This window comes from Oryza sativa, chromosome 8 (assembly GCF_034140825.1).
Source record: "Oryza sativa Japonica Group chromosome 8, ASM3414082v1".
Classification (NCBI taxonomy): Eukaryota; Viridiplantae; Streptophyta; class Magnoliopsida; order Poales; family Poaceae; genus Oryza; species Oryza sativa.
Window position 1 is genome coordinate 14,298,029 of NC_089042.1, and position 20,086 is coordinate 14,318,114.

The 20,086-nt window shown below is 46.4% G+C and overlaps 1 protein-coding gene across 1 annotated transcript; it reads right to left on the reverse strand.

Annotated features, from left to right (window-relative positions):
- Nucleotides 1-200: 200 nt before the first annotated feature.
- On the reverse strand, nt 201-7,245 carry LOC136351557 (uncharacterized). The gene is made up of 4 exons (XM_066303735.1): nt 6,153-7,245; nt 5,488-5,688; nt 3,523-4,356; nt 201-283 (listed from the first exon to the last, which is right to left on the reverse strand). The coding sequence occupies exons 1-4, from the start codon at nt 7,243-7,245 to the stop codon at nt 201-203; spliced, it is 2,211 nt and encodes a 736-aa protein (XP_066159832.1).
- Nucleotides 7,246-20,086: the final 12,841 nt, after the last annotated feature.

A 20,086-nucleotide genomic window follows, 5' to 3' on the forward strand; every position in this document is an offset into this window, starting at 1 on the left:
GGACTAGTTGCCCAGGAATGCAACATAGCCTCACATAAATCATCTCAAGCATGATATCCAAATAATAAGTGGTTCTAAGCAATAAGCATAAATAATCTTAATAAGGTTCTAAGTAGTACTTGGCAACAAGCCATAAATATTGGTTCATGCGGTAAGCGTGCTACCCAAAAGCCCATAGGCAAACCGACTAGGGTAAATCCCTAGTTAGAACCATCCTGGAAATATGCAACATCACAAGCTGCATCAAACTCCTCATCCAAACAGTCATTACCTGCAGCGGGGTCTGAGCATAAACAAGTAAAAGAAAGCAAGAAATCAGTACATTAATCAAATTAATGTACTGGCAAGTCGGAAGCAATCCTAGCATTCTACATGTTGGCCATATTCAAGGATAAGTTGTGTATAGGTTAATTTGCATAAATGCCAATTTTAGTTCACAACATGTTTCGCAACGGAATTTTATAACAATAGTATAGAGTAAGTAAAACTTGTAATGTAAATGGATAAATAACACACATCTACCCCTCAAGGTAGATCATCACCACTTTCCATCATCTCATCACCATTCACCGAACTTTACCCAAGTTCACAAACAAAACATTCCAACCATTTTCCAAGTTCACAAGAGTTTATCAAAATCACAAATTATACTCATGACACTTCACCATGCCGCTCATGACCGTGAGCACGGCTAATAGATTAGTTTTAGACTCTGCAGAGTTTGTACAACTTTTAAGCCCACATGATATGGATCGCTCTAGTTTTTCCGATACCCGTCGGTATCACCACACTCTACACATTGAGTGTGATCTAGAGGTCATAACGGAACCGTTACATTGTTTATTGTCTAGCCTTGCACCAGCACGATGTGTGTTTTACCCACGCTACTAGCAAGGTAGCGCCACTAGGTAGCGGGCCCACGCTTTAACCTAGCGCAGTAAGGAACCCAGGCCCGGAATCCCTCACGAGGCACGACACCGTTGTATTGGATAGACTACCCACTAAAATCATCACATACCACATATCATTAATCAATTTCATCATATCACAAACCATAGGAAGTTCCGATAAGTTACCAAGTCCCGGTAACCCATACCCTTCGGCCTACCAAGATGCAAGGCTAAACTCTAAACAACTTAATAGGTTGAGGCCAGCCCATACTTAGCACATGTGGTTTGTACTGTTTTCATTAGTTGGTGACATAGAGTGGGGTCCTTAATCGACCCGGGCGAACGCTCCCCCTATCGGTGTACAACTACCACCATATGTACACCACTCGCCGCCCAAGTCTAAAAACAAGTTATCTCCATTTTCAGTTCACAATACTCACACATTTAAATTTCTGTCCAGCAACATCAAAATAACCATTTTCACATATAACATTTATCAAAACGAGTAATTTGCAAGGCGGTAACCGAATATAAGCATATAGCGGCAATATAAGCATAGTATAATCCCAAAGAACACAATAATTGTATTCAAAAGCACTCTATGGTTACAACCAGCAAGGATTCAATATTTCAAGGTGGATTATGCAGCAATTAGGTCATATCTACCATTCCCACATTTATATATTTTTTTACCAAAAGTAATACTAGGTAACGTATGCATGTTGGTTCGGTGGTGAGGAACGGCGGCCGGAGCGGCGTCGGCGGTTCGGGTGGCCGGCGGCGAGGATGGTGACACCCACCACGTGCTCGACAGATTGGTCCTAGGGCAAAAGGGGTATGGGTGAGCTCGGCGTGATGCGTAGGTCACGTTCCATAGGAGGGAAGAGAGAGGGACTCACCGGGGATGCACGGCGACTACGGCTAATTTGCCGGAGCCGGGTAAGACGGCCGAGCTCTGGGCATTCTGTGTGTGGGGTGTGTTTTCTTGGACTTGGAACGCGATGTGGGGAGTGTGCCGTTGCTTCTGGTGCTTTGGCTTGGGATATAAGGAAGAGTGGAGTGGGGGAGTGAGAGAGAGAGGTGGCTGGTGCTTTCATTGTGTTCCTTGAGCATCCATTGGGCATGGGGGGACGGTGGATGCAGTGAGGGGAGAGTGGGAGGCTGTCATGTGGATCCCAGAGGGTGTGGGGCCCACTGTCAGTGAAAGAAATTCGAAAATAGCCTTGGAGGCTAAGTCAAAGAGGGTTGCCTGCCAAGGATCTTTGGAGGGGATTCAAGGTGGATTTTGTGCAGCAAGAAATCTGGGCTAGATATCCTCTTGGTCAGGGGTGATGTGGAGAGTAAATGTGCTGAAGTGGATTGGGTTAGAAGTCTCTGGTTTAGGTTTGATGGAGTGATGAACATGTATTGACAGTGTTGGTTAGCAGCAGTTGACAGTGCAGTTAGCAGCTGATTGGATTTTTGGAGGGAGAGAAGAAAGGGTTAGAGAGTGATCCAGGGTGTGCCACTCCTCAGGATGCTAGAAGAAAGTTAGTAGAAGACTTTGGCTGAAACCAAACTTCAAAAAGAGGTTTTGAAATAAATTTTACAGAGAGAGCAAGTTTGAATCTGCTAAGCAGTTCTTTTCATGATTTTTGGAGAGATTAAAGGAGATCAACAAGTTAGCAATCCTTACTGAAAAACTCTGAAAATTTGTGGGTTGATTTCTGACATATCAATGTATTTTTGAGAATTTTTGTGGAAGTTTTGGATGCATATAATTACCAGATTAATTATTTTTGTGACTCTAGGCCTATCAAGATGCATGTGATGAGATGATTAAGATCCAAAAACAATTAAAATCACTCCACAACCACATGATGCATTTAAATTAAATTTAGTTCTCAGGTTTACAGGCTTGGGTATGTTACAAACCTACCCCCCTTAAACAAAATCTCGACCCCGAGATTTGATAGGATCTAGGAGAAGAAACTAGGAAAATCGGCTCTAAGGCGGTCTTCCCTTTCCCATGTTGCTTCTTCGGGAGTGTGGTTGCTCCACTGGATTTTGAGCATCTTGATGGAGCGGCTTCGCATGTGTCGCTCGGCTTCCTCTAGAATGCGGATTGGATACTCTTGGTAGGAGAGGTCGGGTTGGATATTGATGTCTTCTAGCGGAGTGAGCTCCGTAGGAACTCGAAGGCACTTCTTGAGTTGCGAAACATGGAACACATCGTGCACATCTGAGAGTTGAGATGGCAGCTGCAACTTGTAAGCAACTTGACCCCTCTTGGCAAGAACTCGATATGGACCAATGTATCGAGGCGCCAATTTTCCATGCACTTGAAATCGGCGAGTGCCCCGCAACGGCGAGACCTTTAGATAGACATAGTCACCAACCTCAAAGCTTAATTCGCGACGGCGACGGTCGGAATAGCTCTTTTGGCGTGACTGTGCCTCCTTTAGCCGGTTTCTGATGAGAGCGACGTTTTGCTCGGCTTCCTTGATAACGGCAGGACCAAAGAGTTGTCTTTCTCCCACCTCTGACCAGAAGAGTGGGGTTCTACACTTTCTTCCATACAAAGCCTCAAAGGGTGACATTTGGAGGCTAGCTTGGTAACTGTTGTTGTATGAGAATTCGGCAAAGGACAGACATTTCTCCCAATTGGTGTTGTAACTGAGGACACAAGATCTGAGCATATCTTCCAAGATCTGATTGGTGCGCTCAGTCTGACCTCCAGTCTGTGGGTGAAAAGCTGTGCTAAAGAACAATTGAGTACCAAGGAGCTCATGAAGATTCTCCCAAAACCGGGAAGTGAACTGGGGACCACGGTCTGATACAATGGCCTTCGGTACCCCATGCAAGCGAACGATGTGAGTCAAATAGAGCTTTGCCAGCTTTGCACCATTGTAGGAGACATTCACCGGAATGAAATGGGCAACCTTGGTCAAGCGGTCAACGATGACCCATATGGAATCATGTCCATTAGAAGTCTTGGGAAGACCTGTTATGAAATCCATTCCAACTTCATTGAACTTCCACTCAGGAATTTGCAAGGGTTGAAGCAAACCTGCAGGACGCTGGTGCTCAGCCTTGACACGCTGACACACATCACAAATAGCAACATATGCAGCAATATCACGTCTCATGGTAGGCCACCAATAAAGAGAGCGGATATCTTGGTACATCTTAGTGCAACCTGGATGGATGGACATGGGAGACTCGTGTGCCTCTGTAAGAATAAGCTCCCGAAGATGTTGAGTGTCGGGGACAAACAATTGCTTCCCATGAACAACAACACCATCATCATCCAAGGAAAAGATAGTTGGCTTGCCACTTGCCATTTCCTTTTTAATTTCAGCTACCTCCTGGTTAGTGAGTTGAGCCTCTTTTATCTGAGAAAGGAGGGTCGGTTGAAGTGCTAGGGCAGTAACAAAACCTTCTTCAACCACACCAAGATTGAGCTTCTGAAATTCCAGTAACAACTCTGGTTGTGTGACAAGTTCAGAAGCAGAAATGTGGTTAAGTTTCCAGCTGAGTGCATCGGCTACAACATTGGCTTTACCGGGATGGTAATGGATGCCGAGATCGTAGTCTTTGATGAGTTCCAACCATCTTCTTTGCCTTAGGTTCAGATCTGGTTGGGTGAAGAAATACTTCAAACTTTTGTGGTCGGTATAGATTTCGCATCTTTTACCGATAAGGTAGTGGCGCCAGATCTTCAAGGCATGAACCACGGCTGCCAATTCCAAGTCATGGGTCGGATAATTGAGTTCATGAGGGCGCAGCTGACGTGAAGCATAGGCCACAACCTTTCTTTCTTGCATCAATACACACCCGAGGCCATTTTGAGATGCGTCACAATAGACATCGAAATTCTTGTGGATATCGGGCATTATAAGCACTGGGGCCGTTGTGAGCCTTTTCTTTAACTCTTGGAAACTTGCCTCGCATACCTCTGACCATACAAACTTGTTCTCCTTCTTGAGAAGTTGGGTCAGCGGTCTAGCAATCTTAGAGAAATTCCCAATGAACCGGCGGTAATAACCGGCTAAGCCAAGAAAAGCTCGAACCTCTGTCACGGTCTTGGGCTGTTCCCAGTTAAGCACACTTTCCACTTTGCTTGGATCAACTGCGATACCACCCCCGGATATCACATGACCGAGAAAGGCCACTTCATTCATCCAAAACTCGCATTTGTTGAATTTTGCATAGAGTTGATGCTCACGAAGTTTGTCAAGCACTAGCCTTAGATGTTGTGCGTGTTCTTCCTCATTCTTCGAGAAAACGAGGATGTCATCAATGAACACCACCACAAATTTGTCCAAGTACTCCATGAAAACCTTGTTCATCAAGTTCATAAAAGTGGCAGGAGCATTGGTTAAGCCGAAAGAAACTACGGTGTATTCAAACAAACCATAGCGGGTTCTGAAAGCTGTTTTCGGAATATCCTCCGGTCTGATCTTGAGTTGAAAATATCCAGACCTCAAATCAATCTTGGAGAATACTTGCGCACCGGTCATTTGGTCAAAGAGATCATCGATGCGGGGGAGTGGATACTTGTTCTTGATTGTCACCTCATTTAGTGGACGGTAGTCAACACACAGCCGAAGCGTACCATCACTTTTTGGAGCAAAAAGAACGGGACAGCCCCAAGGAGAGCTGCTGTGTCGAATGAAACCCTTCTCCAGTTGCTCATCAATTTGCTTCTTGAGCTCAACCAATTCATCACTGGTCATACGGTAGGGTTGCTTAGCGACAGGCGTCGCACCAGGAACAAGATCAATCACGAACTCAATGTCACGATCGGGTGGCATTCCTGGTAGCTCATCAGGGAAGACATCAGGATATTCACACACCACGGGTATTGATTCAAGCTCAGGTTTGATGAGAGAGTTGATACATGGCTGTTTTGAGGTGGTGGCTTTATTGGAAGTGAAGGTGGCTGTTTTCCCATTGGTGTTGACAAAAGAGATGGTTTTAGAAGCACAGTTGATATTCCCCTTGTGTTTGGAAAGCCAATCCATGCCTAGGATGACATCTAAACTTAAGGAACTCACTTGGATTAGGTCGGCTTTGAACTCTACCTTATCAATGAGAATAGGCACATCCTTGCATATTGTTCTGGTTTTGAAGGTTGACCCAGGAGATTGGATTATCATGGGGGTGTCTAAAAGGGTGGTGGCTATGTTGTTTTGTTTTGCTACTTTGGTGGATATAAAGGAATGAGATGCACCAGAATCAAATAACACCAAACAGGAACTGAGTGAACAAGAAAGGTACCTAGCACCACATCGGGTGCGTCAACAGCCTCCTCTGCGGTCGCGTGGTTGAGACGACCGCGCCCAAAGTTCTGAGCCGGCTTGGGAGCGGCTCGGCCCCCACGTGGAGCAGCAGCAGGGGCGCCACGGCCCTGTGGAGGACGGGGCTGCGGTGCTGCGGGGCGCGGCGGAGGAGCACCGGTGCGACGCGGGTAAGGACAGTTGTTGGAGTAGTGTCCCAACTTCCCGCAGTTGAAGCAGTTAACATTTGCAGCACGGTTGTAGCCTCCGGGCTGCGGTGCACCACGGTTGGCCTGCGGTGGCATAGCGGCAGGCAGACGTGGAGCGGCGTACTGGAGCCTCTGCGGTGGAGCAGAAGCAGGACGTGCAGCTGGAGCAGGCTGCCAAGTGCGTGGGCGACTCGAACGGCTGACAGTAGCCCTGCGCGCCAAGAACTTGCGCTTGCGGTCCACAGCTACTTCCTTCTCACTTGCCTCCCAGCGGAGGGCCTTGTCAACAAGGGTCTTCATACTGTCGATCTCATGGGTAGAGAGACCGTGCTTCAACTCAGGGCTAAGGCGATCAAGGCAAAGTTGCACCTTCCTCGCCTCAGTAGTGCCTAGCTCATCAGTCGCATACCGTGCAAGGTAGTTGAAGCGACTAAGGAACTCCATGAAAGGCAAGTCCCCCTGGGTGAGATTGAGGAACTCCTTCCTCTTGGCCTTCATAAGCCCTTCTGGGACGTGAGCAGTGCGGAAGCCCTGCTTGAACACGTTCCAGGTGATGGCGGTGCCCTGGGGGAGTGTAGACTTGTAAGTCTCCCACCAGGCAGCTGCAGCGCCCTGAAGGTAGTAGGCGGCGTAGGTCGCCTTCTCCTCATCGTCACAACGGACGAAGTTAAGCTTGTTCTCGATATCGCGGAGCCAGTCATCCGCGTCGAGAGGATCAGCAGCAGCAGAGAACACAGGTGGCTGTGTACGCTGCACTTCCGCCAGCTTAGACTGTGGCTGACGGTTGTTCTGGAGGAGAGCATTGCCCAAGGCCTCCTGAGTCGCGACCAAGCGGTCGAAGAGCTGACTCTGCGCCGCGAGAATCTGAGCCAAAGTGGGATCCATCGCGCCGGTTGGACGGCTACCACTCGCTCCCGAATTCCGAGTGGGAGGTGGTGGAAGCTGCGAGTTGTGGTGGTTGTTGTTTTGGTTTCTTGCTGAGTCTGCCGTTTTATTGCTCCTAGAGCGGGTAACGGGCATTCTGTACACAAAACACGGAAGTGGAAAAGGTTCTTGAGATTGATAGACATGGCATGATTCAAGTTGAAAGGAAGGACAGAAATATAGTAGTGCTTAAAGGAATTGCAATAAGTTAACTCAATCCAAAAGTACGGAAAGGTATAGACACTTAAAAGCATGTATTTAAGCAGTAATTTAACTTTGATAACAACAAATCATCACAGTTAGAATTTCTGGACAGCAAGCATGGATACTCGAAAATGGTTCATAAACACGCTTATCATGCGCCATTCATTCCATTAAAGGTTCCATACAAAAGAGCTTACATAAATAGCCACCAAAACACGTTTACAAAACGCGCACACATCCAAAATGTGGCTAAGGGGAGTACATCAGAGGTCATCCTACATCTCATGCTAAAGAAACTATCTAAGTCACCTAGCTAGAACAAGCCTAGGTGCTGTCAGAAGGTCCGGGAGAACCCGAAGAGCTAGAAGTCATCTCCGCATCATCATCAAGAGGCGGAGGTGCCTGCATCACCAAACGGTAACAGCTCCCGCGGTAATATCGGATGTGGTTTGGCCCCTCAACAAGGAGGCCAGAAGGGGGTGGAATATCAGCAACAACCCGGTGACTACCACCATGCCCTTTGACAGTAGGAGATGGTGTAATCAGCTTGTAGTAACCTGATGGAGGGGGCAGCTCCTCCTCCGCTGGTAGCATGGCGTCTTCGCCGTACACGACCTCGGGTGGGATGGCCCAAATCCCAGCTCGGGGTTCCACCTCACGGTCGAGAATAGCGATGCGCCGCCTCGCTCGATGGAGCTCATGCATCAGATCCTCGATGATCCTCTCCTGGGACCTAACGAAGTAGCCCAAACGGAGGTGAGGGGAGGGCGGTTCCCCTTGAGCAGATTCCAGACCAGGGTAGGTGGCAAAGCGACTAGCACCCGGCCTAGAGGGAACAAAGCGGTAATCCACAGCGCACTTCGGGCTCGTGTCACGGAGAAAGCCGGTAGCGCTGTAGGCAGCATCATTCATAGCTCCCACGGCAGTCCACCCAGTGCCGTACACAATATCGTGGTGTCTGTCGTTGCCCCTCGATGGAAGGACCAGCTCAACCTGATAGCTCCTTTGAGAGGCGCTATAGTTTCGCGTGAAGACAGTGTACTGGGGTTGCCGAGTATAGCCGGCGTGCTGCATCATTTCCCAGAGTGTTTGCTGCATGGTGCCAGCCACGAAGCCTCCGGAATAGTAAGAGGGTTCCAAGGGAGCCATCTACAAGATTAGGACAAGATTACCTAGATTAGAAACCTTAAGTGAAAGGGAGGATCAAGGAAGAACAAGAAGACTTAGTTTTCAGGTTCTGGACAGGAGCAAACCACAGCAACAACAGGGGTAAAAAGCCTATTTAGGTGGCTGCTAAAAAGGAAATTTTTGCACAACTAAGTTTCTGTATAGGTTATCTACCCCCCTCAAAATTTTAGGAATTTTTAAGCAAGTTTTAAGACCTACAAGAAATTTTAAAGCTAAAGGGTGCAGTTCTGTTTTTCCAGGGTTCAGTGGGTGGCTCGAATTTTTAGACCATGCAAAACTGAAGATAAAATCACACAAAAATTCAAGCAACATCCTACAGGGGTCTTCTAACAACTGGCCAAGCTTCATAATTTTTCCACCTACGGTCTATCCTGTACAAAAAGATTAAGACTGCCGACTGCAGTCCCTGACAGATAACCGTTAGTTGCTAAATAATTTACTAAGCCATGTTTTAGTTGCCAAAAATTATCAAAATTTTTCTACATGAAGCTAAGTTGATACTAAGCTAATCTGGTTCAGGGGTGAGTACTGTTGAAAGCTACAGAAAGCAAACAAAATCCTAGATACCCATCCTGCCCCATCCTACCCATGCTAGGCCAAGACGTTTTTTTTTTTATTCCGGCATTTAGAATTTTTAGTGAGGGTTCATTGCTGAACCTGAGACGACCTACCCAGCATCTCATCCTAGAAGTTCTAGCAAAATTTTATTTGCTCAAGTCATTCAAAAACCTATGCTTAACTAGTTAACCTAAGCATTTTTGGCAAAAACAAACGTCTCTCATGGGAAGGTTTTGCATAAGCTTTTCTTTTCAGTTTCTAATTTAGTTGGCACTCATTTTAAGTTGATTATATTGAATGAGAGCTATATTTGCAGATGGCAGCATATATATATGAGATTTCCGTAGCCTATAGGATCAAGAGGAGAGAAAACCGTTTTTCAAAATAAAGTATCACCTAGAAGGAGTTGGAATTCTAGAAATAGGGTTTCACAAATAATTTTTTTTCCAAGATAGTTTTGAGAATACCATTCTACGACTATTCCTTCCAGGGATTTCCTACAGTCGGTCACGGCTCTGATACCAAAGCTGTAAGGACGTCCCAAAGCCTAGGTGGTGCAACGCTCCAAGGCATGTCAGCGCGAAATATCTGGATGGATGGGGTCTCAAATAAAGCCCAAATAAATACAGTAACCATCCAACCTCATCGCAGACCCCGACATGTCTTGAAGGGTGCACTACATAGGCTCTAAGCCATCGGATATGAAATAGAAGACAACCGTTGGAATAGCCACACCAGTCATCTACGTCATACGCCCGTCAACCACTCGATGGTGGAGACTAAAAGCATACCCCAGAGACTCGATCTCAACAAAGGCATATTCCCCGGTTATCTCAACCATTTCAAACCCATCCTCATGTGGGACTAGTTGTCCAGGAATGCAACATAGCCTCACATAAATCATCTCAAGCATGATATCCAAATAATAAGTGGTTCTAAGCAATAAGCATAAATAATCTTAATAAGGTTCTAAGTAGTACTTGGCGACAAGCCATAAATATTGGTTCATGCGGTAAGCGTGCTACCCAAAAGCCCATAGGCAAACCGACTAGGGTAAATCCCTAGTTAGAACCATCCTGGAAATCTGCAACATCACAAGCTGCATCAAACTCCTCATCCAAACAGTCATTACCTGCAGCGGGGTCTGAGCATAAACAAGTAAAAGAAAGCAAGAAATCAGTACATTAATCAAATTAATGTACTGGCAAGTCGGAAGCAATCCTAGCATTCTACATGTTGGCCATATTCAAGGATAAGCTGTGTATAGGTTAATTTACATAAATGCCAATTTTAGTTCACAACATGTTTCGCAACGGAATTTTATAACAATAGTATAGAGTAAGTAAAACTTGTAATGTAAATGGATAAATAACACACATCTACCCCTCAAGGTAGATCATCACCACTTTCCATCATCTCATCACCATTCACCGAACTTTACCCAAGTTCACAAACAAAACATTCCAACCATTTTCCAAGTTCACAAGAGTTTATCAAAATCACAAATTATACTCATGACACTTCACCATGCCGCTCATGACCGTGAGCACGGCTAATCGATTAGTTTTAGACTCTGCAGAGTTTGTACAACTTTTAAGCCCACATGATATGGATCGCTCTAGTTTTTCCGATACCCGTCGGTATCACCACACTCTACACATTGAGTGTGATCTAGAGGTCATAACGGAACCGTTACATTGTTTATTGTCTAGCCTTGCACTAGCACGATGTGTGTTTTACCCACGCTACTAGCAAGGTAGCGCCACTAGGTAGCGGGCCCACGCTTTAACCTAGCGCCGTAAGGAACCCAGGCCCGGAATCCCTCACGAGGCACGACACCGTTGTATTGGATAGACTACCCGCTAAAATCATCACATACCACATATCATTAATCAATTTCATCATATCACAAACCATAGGAAGTTCCGATAAGTTACCAAGTCCCGGTAACCCATACCCTTCGGCCTACCAAGATGCAAGGCTAAACTCTAAACAACTTAATAGGTTGAGGCCAGCCCATACTTAGCACATGTGGTTTGTACTGTTTTCATTAGTTGGTGACATAGAGTGGGGTCCTTAATCGACCCGGGCGAACGCTCCCCCTATCGGTGTACAACTACCACCATATGTACACTACTCGCCGCCCAAGTCTAAAAACAAGTTATCTCCATTTTCAGTTCACAATACTCACACATTTAAATTTCTGTCCAGCAACATCAAAATAACCATTTTCACATATAACATTTATCAAAACGAGTAATTTGCAAGGCGGTAACCGAATATAAGCATATAGCGGCAATATAAGCATAGTATAATCCCAAAGAACACAATAATTGTATTCAAAAGCACTCTATGGTTACAACCAGCAAGGATTCAATATTTCAAGGTGGATTATGCAGCAATTAGGTCATATCTACCATTCCCACATTTATATATTTTTTAACCAAAAGTAATACTAGGTAACGTATGCATGTTTGCAATAGAATCATTTAGCCCAATAAAACATAGGATCAATGTGATCAAAGGAGGGGCAAATTTGCCTTCGTCTGCAAACTCCTGAACCTGGTTGTCAACAAACTCACCCTCTTCTTCTTCGACGTATTCTTCCTCTATACAAAATACGCGTATACGATAAATACAAAAATGCATAAAAACCAAAATGCATGAAAATGCATGAAACTTATGCAGTGAGTGTGTGCTGGTCTTAGGTGGTCTCTGGTGAAGGAATTTTTATTTTGTCACTTTTTTATTTACAGAGATATGCATTTTACAATTAAAAAGGGTTTAAAAAGGGCTAAGTTTTATTAAGCAACATTTTTGTACAGAAGTGAACAAATTCCTTTTACAAACTTACAGAGCATGATTTTATAAAGTTAACAGAAGTGGTTTCACAATTTTTATAGCTATATTCAATTTGTTATGGATTTAACAAGTTCTAGGCAACATTATGGCAAAACAAAATAAAGGAAAAGTTTGTACAGAAAGTACCCAGTTTTATATTTTTGTAAAATAGTTCACAGCTTTATGAATCTAACCAAACTGGTTTCACAATTTTTGAAGTTAAGATGAATTTTCTACAAATTTTAGAAGTTCTGCTCATTCTCTGTTTTAAACCAAAATAGAAATCAATTTTCGAAATTGGATTCCAGCCGGGTCCACAGGTCAGTGAAAGTAGATTTGCAGAGAGGCCCTCGGAAGTTGGGGGAATCAACCCGCACTCCTTCTGCCACCTGGACAGCAAACTTTATTAAGAGTCTCTATTCTTTTGTTTATTTCCATCAAGGTGCTGCTATAGTAATATGAGTCATGGCAGTTTTCAGATTGGACCCTAGAGTCGATCAAATTCAAGAAATGAAGTCCCCAGCTAGCTCACATCGGGAGCAGCCATGGCTGAGCTCGGTCTATGGCTCACCGGCGGCGATCGGTGGATCGAATCGGTTCGAGCCCAAAAGAGAAAATGTAGAGGACGTTCTTGCGCATCCGTGAGTGGTGGTGGTGAGGGAAACGGTGGTCTGTAGCCCATGGAACATGAGCTACAGCGGCGGTGTGTCTCGGTATGCCCATGCATGTGCATGCAGAGGCTTGGTTAGTGGAAAGGGTTAGTGCATGTGCTCTCATATGGTACCAGGGTGCTCACCAAGTAGAGAAACGGAGGCAGCGAGGTCCAGGGAGCGGCGGAGGTGGTGGTTGTTGGCCAACGGCGGCAAAACTCCGGCGTCGACGTCGCCGGGTCGACTCAAGGCGCGAACTGCAACTTCGAGAGTACGGGGGTGTTAGAGATGAGCCACAGAGGGTGCATGCACGAGGAATCCGGCGAAAACTCACCGGAGCTTGGTGTTGCTTCGGTGGTGAGGAACGGCGGCCGGAGCGGCGTCGGCGGTTCGGGTGGCCGGCGGCGAGGATGGTGACACCCACCACGTGCTCGACAGATTGGTCCTAGGGCAAAAGGGGTATGGGTGAGCTCGGCGTGATGCGTAGGTCACGTTCCATAGGAGGGAAGAGAGAGGGACTCACCGGGGATGCACGGCGACGACGGCTAATTCGCCGGAGCCGGGTAAGACGGCCGAGCTCTGGGCATTCTGTGTGTGGGGTGTGTTTTCTTGGACTTGGAACGCGATGTGGGGAGTGTGCCGTTGCTTCTGGTGCTTTGGCTTGGGATATAAGGAAGAGTGGAGTGGGGGAGTGAGAGAGAGAGGTGGCTGGTGCTTTCATTGTGTTCCTTGAGCATCCATTGGGCATGGGGGGACGGTGGATGCAGTGAGGGGAGAGTGGGAGGCTGTCATGTGGGTCCCAGAGGGTGTGGGGCCCACTGTCAGTGAAAGAAATTCGAATAGTTTTACTATTCCATACCAGGAGCTAATCAAATTATTACCAATTATAGCATCATTTACTATGGTGAGAAGGGTGAGACTAATCACGAAAGACATTGTTAGACCCGCCCATAACCACGGGCACGGCTATTCGAATAGTTTTACTCTGATCAGAGGTGTACCACTGTACCCACAAGACACAACCCCACATCATGTCACCATGTGCCTCAATACCACCACGGTACCTCGGAAAGGAGTTGTGACAATACCCCTCACATAACACAATCCACTGCAGCGCACCTTCCTGGATCATAATCACCCCCTTATAAACAAGGCATGGACTCCCCAGCGACCCCCGTGGGCTTATCTCCGCCACTTCTCAGTCTGGTGCCCCGCAATGAACCATGCTATACAAAAGATAAAGCCGTTGCCCATGCTGGCTTGTGGTTGGCACGATAAATGTTTCACAACCGAAACTCGTGAACCGGTCCTTAATTGTCATGAGCACGACCATCAAAACCATGTGCTCACAACCCACCATTATCAGGTTTTAGTTGGCACATTAATTAATTAACCAATCACGATTGTCCATCGTGAACTATCAATAAGCCATCATGAAATAATAGTGAATCATTAGTTATCCCATAAATGTGCTAAGGTTTCTAAGCAGGGCTAAGCAATTATATCTAATATCTAGTTGAACCAATATAAATAAAGCTCAACTAGTCAAATTATTATAACCCAAGGTATCAAGGAATAAAGTAATCAAGAACAAAAGGGCTATAATAATCAATAGGTTAATTCCACCCAATGACATTCGAAAATAAATGCAATAGTTGAAAAGAAACAATAGCTTTAAATAGGATCAACATGCTCAAAGGGTTGTTTGGGATCTGTGTGACTTGCCTTGCTGGCCTTGGAACTCTTCAAACTCTTCTCCGGCGAAAACGGACTCTCCGGAAACGACGGAATCTAAGCAGAAAAGAGCAAAATCACAAAAACAGCACATAAACAAGCATGAACAGTACATGTGGATATTTTTAATGTGTAGATCTCAATTTTAGAAAAATTTAGAGACTTGAACCAACTAAAACGGAGCTAAGATGAATTAGTTATGAATTTTTAAAGATTTAATCGGATTAAAACACTTAAATCGGTTAAAATTGAATTATGACGCAATAATGAATTATTTTTGAAAAGGAAAAGAGGGTTTATTGCGTCAGCGGCTAGGGTTTTGGTGGACCGGGCGCACGGGCGGCGGTTCACGCGAACGGACGGCCGAGATCGATCCAATCCAAAACGGACGGCCGAGATCGAACGATCCACGACCGGCTCACGGCGGACGACCCCGATGACGTCGGCAATGACGTCACCGACAGCGGCGGCGGCTCAGCGGAGCGGACGGCTCGGGCGGCGCACGCTCGCCGGTGAACGGCGGCACTAGGACGCAAACGGAGGGCACCAGCACGTAGAGGACGACGCGGCGAACACACCGGTGACCAAAACGGCGGCGGAAAAACAACGAACGACGACGGCGACGAGGAGGAAACGGCGGAAACCTTCGGGTTGTCGACGGCGACGAAGCTCCGACGATCTCCGGCGACGGCGAAGGGGCGGACGAGGACGGCGACGACTTGGCGACCACGACGACGGTCTTCCCGAGCGACGGCGACGTCTGGAACAGCGGCGGAGCACGGCTGGAGCGGCGGCGGCGACGGCGAAGCTAGGGCACACGGCGCTAGAGCGATTCCGACGACGAGAGGCGAAGGCGAAGGTGGCGACGGGTAGAGGAGACACCGGGGGTCCTTTTAAAGGGGCTCGGAGGCGGCGGCGAAGGCCCACGCGACGGCAACGGCGAAGGAAAGCTCGGGAAGAACAAATCCGAGACGAACTCGAATCCAACTCTTTCCAAAGCGATTTAGCCAAAGATTCCAAAGGAGAAAAGGTAGAGGAGATCCCGGAGATTGTTTCCCCTCTATTGATTCGGCCGGAGAAGGAAAGGAACGGCCGGATTTGGAAGGGAAACGGCGGCGGCGCGAAACTAGGGTTTCGGGCGGCGGCGGCCGAAGGTAGACGACGACTGACAGGTGGGCCCCACCTGTCAGCGACAGCGAGGGCGCGCGCGGCTGCGGCGGACTGGGCCGGCTGGGCCGAGGAGAGAGAAGAGAGGTTTTGGGCCGACTTTCGGCCCAAAGCCAAAAGAGGACTTTTTAAAACCTTTTTCAATTTAAATTATTTCTTAAATGCAATTTCATTTATTAAAAAATACTTTCTTAGCTCAAATAAATCCCAGAAAAATCTAGGAATTATAGAATTAAGCAAAGTATTTAAGGAAATTTTATCTGGGCCCATTTTATATTGGAATTTATTAATTAAAAATTAGATCTTCTTTTCAAGACTTTTTAAAATTATTTCTAAAAAATTCCAATTAAACAACAATTTATATATTTTGAATTTTCAGGGTGTGACAGAAAGCCGCCAAGGCTTCCACTCAGGACTCGGACTCGGCGTACCCAGATTCCGATCTTCATGTCTCGCACATCTCCGGAGGTTCCATGACGTACTCCTCAAAGCGAGAATACAAGAAAGTGGAGCGTGAAGTTTGTTCGACATGGCAGGGGGCTGCACCCAAGATGAAGTGGTCTGAACAGAAGTTTGAGTTTTCAGATGAGGACCACCCCAAGGCTGCTGTTATCCCAGGACGATATCCGATCGTGGTCGAACCCACTATTCGGAATATCAAGGTAGCGCGAGTCCTCATCGATGGCGGCAGCTCCTTCATTCTTCTCTTCGCCAGCACCTTGGACGCAATGGGGATTCCACGAAGTGAGTTGACACCCACCGATCAACCATTCCACGAAATCAATCCTCAGTCATCGTCCAAGCCATTGGGCAAGATCACGCTTCCTGTGACTTTCAGCCAAGCGAGCAACTTCCGAACAGAGCAGATCACATTTGATGTTGCTGAGTTTGACACAGCATACAATGCCATCATCGGGAGAACTGCACTAGCGAAGTTCATGGCCGCATCTCACTACGCGTATCAAGTACTCAAGATGCTCGGGCCAAAGGGAACAATCACTATTCAAGGGAACGCAAAGCTGGCGGTCCAATGCGACAAGCGGAGCCTCGACATGGTCGAGCACATGCCCAGCCCACCCGCCACAGCCGAGCCACCCAAGAAAGTGAGCAAAACAACTAAGACGCCGAAACCAGACGGCGCAATCAAAATCGTTCCACTCTCCAGTGCCAACCCCGACAAGACAGTCAAGATCGGGGCATCACTGAACGAGAAATAAGAACTCGCGCTCATCACCTTCCTCCGCGACAATGCTGACGTGTTCGCTTAGCAGCCGCCCGACATGCCGGGGGTCCCTAGGGAGGTGATTAAGCACAAACTCATGGTGCGACCCGATGCCAAGCCAGTGAAACAAAAACTGCGGAGATTTGCACCAGATCGGAAATAGGCCATACGAGAAGAGCTCGACAAACTTCTCAAAGCTGGTTTCATCAGAGAGGTACTCCATCCAGAGTGGCTAGCCAACCCAATCATGGTGCGGAAGGCCAACGGGAAGTGGAGGATGTGCGTCGATTTCACCGACCTCAACAAGGCGTGCCCCAAGGATCACTTCCCTCTCCCTTGAATAGACCAACTAGTGGACTCAACAGCTGGTTGTGAGCTGTTAAGCTTCCTTGACGCTTACTCCGGCTACCACCAAATCAACATGGCAAAAGAGGACGAGGAGAAGACAGCATTCATCACGCCGTTCGGTGTATTCTGCTACGTTAAGATGCCGTTTGGACTGATAACCGCATGAAATACTTTCCAGCGCACGGTCCAAGGGGCACTTAATGATCAGCTGGGTAACAATGTTGAGGCCTACGTCGATGACATTGTTGTCAAGACCAAGACAGGCGACTCATTAATTGACGATCTACGGGAAACCTTCGACAATCTCCGACGATATCGCCTCATGCTCAACCCTGAAAGTGCATGTTCGGAGTACCATCGGGCAAGCTGCTTGGGTTCCTCGTCTCTGGCAGAGGAATAGAAGCAAACTCCGAGAAGATCAAGGCAATTAAGAACATGAAGTCGCCTACAAGACTCAAGGAAGTACAGAAGCTAACCGGATGCATGGCGGCACTAAGCAGGTTCGTCGCTTGGATGGGAGAACGAGGACAACCTTTCTTCGCTCTGCTGAAAAAACTAGACAAATTTGTATGTACACGGGAAGCCGAAGAGGCGTGTCGAAACAAGATTTCGGCAATACTAAAAGGGGTGGCTATCAAGCTAGAAAACTGGATGGGTTTAGAAACAAGGAATTTTATACAGGTTCAGGCCTTCTTAATAAGAAGTAATACCCTACTCCTGTCCGGGGATTGATCCGCCAAGTGTATTATTGATCGTATGATCTGGGAGAAAAATCGTACCCCAAGAGGCACCCGGACCCCTCCTTATATAGGGGAAGGGGTCCGTATTACAAAGTACAGCCCATATCCCTAACGGAATAGGTAGTTACAGATAAGATACAATCGTAACCGACTAGGATCTCGGGTTTTTCCTTGACATACAAGTTTGGAATTTAACCCGAGTCCCTTTAAAGATATTCTATCTATACATGGCAACCCATACCCAGTCGGATATACATGCCGTCTAGGTATGGGGCATCCATAATCTCCACAGTAGCCCCTGAGACCTTTACAGTCGACGAAATAGTCTTCCCTCGTAATTCAAAATGGTGATCCGAGTGCTTCAACTTCCTTTGCCTTGGTCTCCTGAGTACTAAAATCAAAGACTGTGATGGGCTGAAAATAAAAAAATCAGGTGCATCGACTAGATGCACCTAATTAGGTGTAGCCCCCAACTATGTGATTAGTTAAATAAAAACTAAACACATAGTCAAAGTGCATCTGAACATCCATCCGAGTGGTTTTACAACCGAATCATCCAAGGGATCATATAGCTAAGCATATGCGGCGTCTGATAAAACATCCAGCCGACTGCTTTAGCCTTGATACGCCAAAAAGAAGATATAGAAGAGGCCCGAGTGAGAAACACTCTAAAGGTCTATAAATCAACACATATGACAAAAATCCGAGTAAAAACTCTCAAAAAGATCCATCAAATGTGGTATAAAGCATGATAAACGAGGAGTCTAAATAGCCTAAGCTATGACTCACGCCATTACCAAAGTAAGCATATAACATGCCGAGAGTGACTATTCAATATCAGTCATCTCAATGCGACCTGAACAGCTTTGTAGCCTAAAAAGGCCTACAAAATTAGTATAGCACTTTTCTGTTTGGCACCTTTTTATTTGCATCGTAATAATTCCAAAGAATTATCTAACTATGTTAAAATGGATTTTAACATCATTGGGCTATTCTACCATGAGCAAGTGTTGCCAAAGCAAAAACAAATGCCTAAGTCCCCAAGGATCACAACTAGCCACGCTGATAACAAAATTGGGCTGAAAGTATTGTTTAGGCCCAGGCCCATTAGCACTCCCGATACCCTAGCGAAATAAATGCTGAAGACAGGGCGTCGTTTCGTCTTCCCCGCCGAAACCTTCGCCACTTTCCCCATTTTCTGCTATAGTGCAAAACCACACCGGCGAAAGCTAGGGTTCAAAGATCTACTCCAATCTATCTCTCTAGAGCTTCACAGCTCCCACAAAAATCTTCCGCGCAACCACCGCATCGATCTCCCATCCATTTCTTGCCACTTCCAAATCAAATCGCATCATTCAACTCACATCCATGGCAGAGGAAAGAGAAACCTTCGAAAGTTAATGGGCACCCTCCGATGTTACGGAGGAAAACGTGAAGGAGATGGTGGCGCATGGTGTTCTTCCAGCGAAAGAGTCATCGGATAGCGTCTGGCATGCGGCGAAGCATTCCTGACCCCTGACACACACGAAGTTGTGGTGTTCTCTCATTTCTTCTACAGTGGGTTTTCTCTTCCAACCTCAAGATTCTTCCGGGGGATTCTGGAGTTCTATGGGATTAGTTTGCATCACCTAAACCCCAATTCCATAGTTCATATTGTAATTTCATCCATGCCTGTGAGGCTTTCCTGGGTATTTGTCACGCCCGAAAATTCACTAGTAATTTCCGAACTTATTTGTGCATAAAATCCTCGTCCAGGAATCAGCCGAGGTACACAAACTGACAATTTAATATACAGATTCATCAAATTGACTAAAACGATAAATACTTACTTATGAGGCACTTAGTCCTCATCATGAAGAAAACTGCTGCGGAAAATAAAATCTAGCGAAGCTCCGGCTCCACTCCCACAGGCAGCTCAACTAGGGTATAAGCCAAACGTCTTCTCCTTCTGGATCCTTTTTCTTCAACTGAGGTTGATTGATTATTGCAAGGTGAGCATATGACATACTCAGCAAGCCACACAGCAAATATGCAAGTGCACAAGGATACCAAAGGATGGCATAATATAGGCTCATTTGCGAAAGCAGCATTTAGCAAAACATTTAAGAGAAGTAAAACAGTGGAGTAATTAATCAGAAATTTTAATCAAC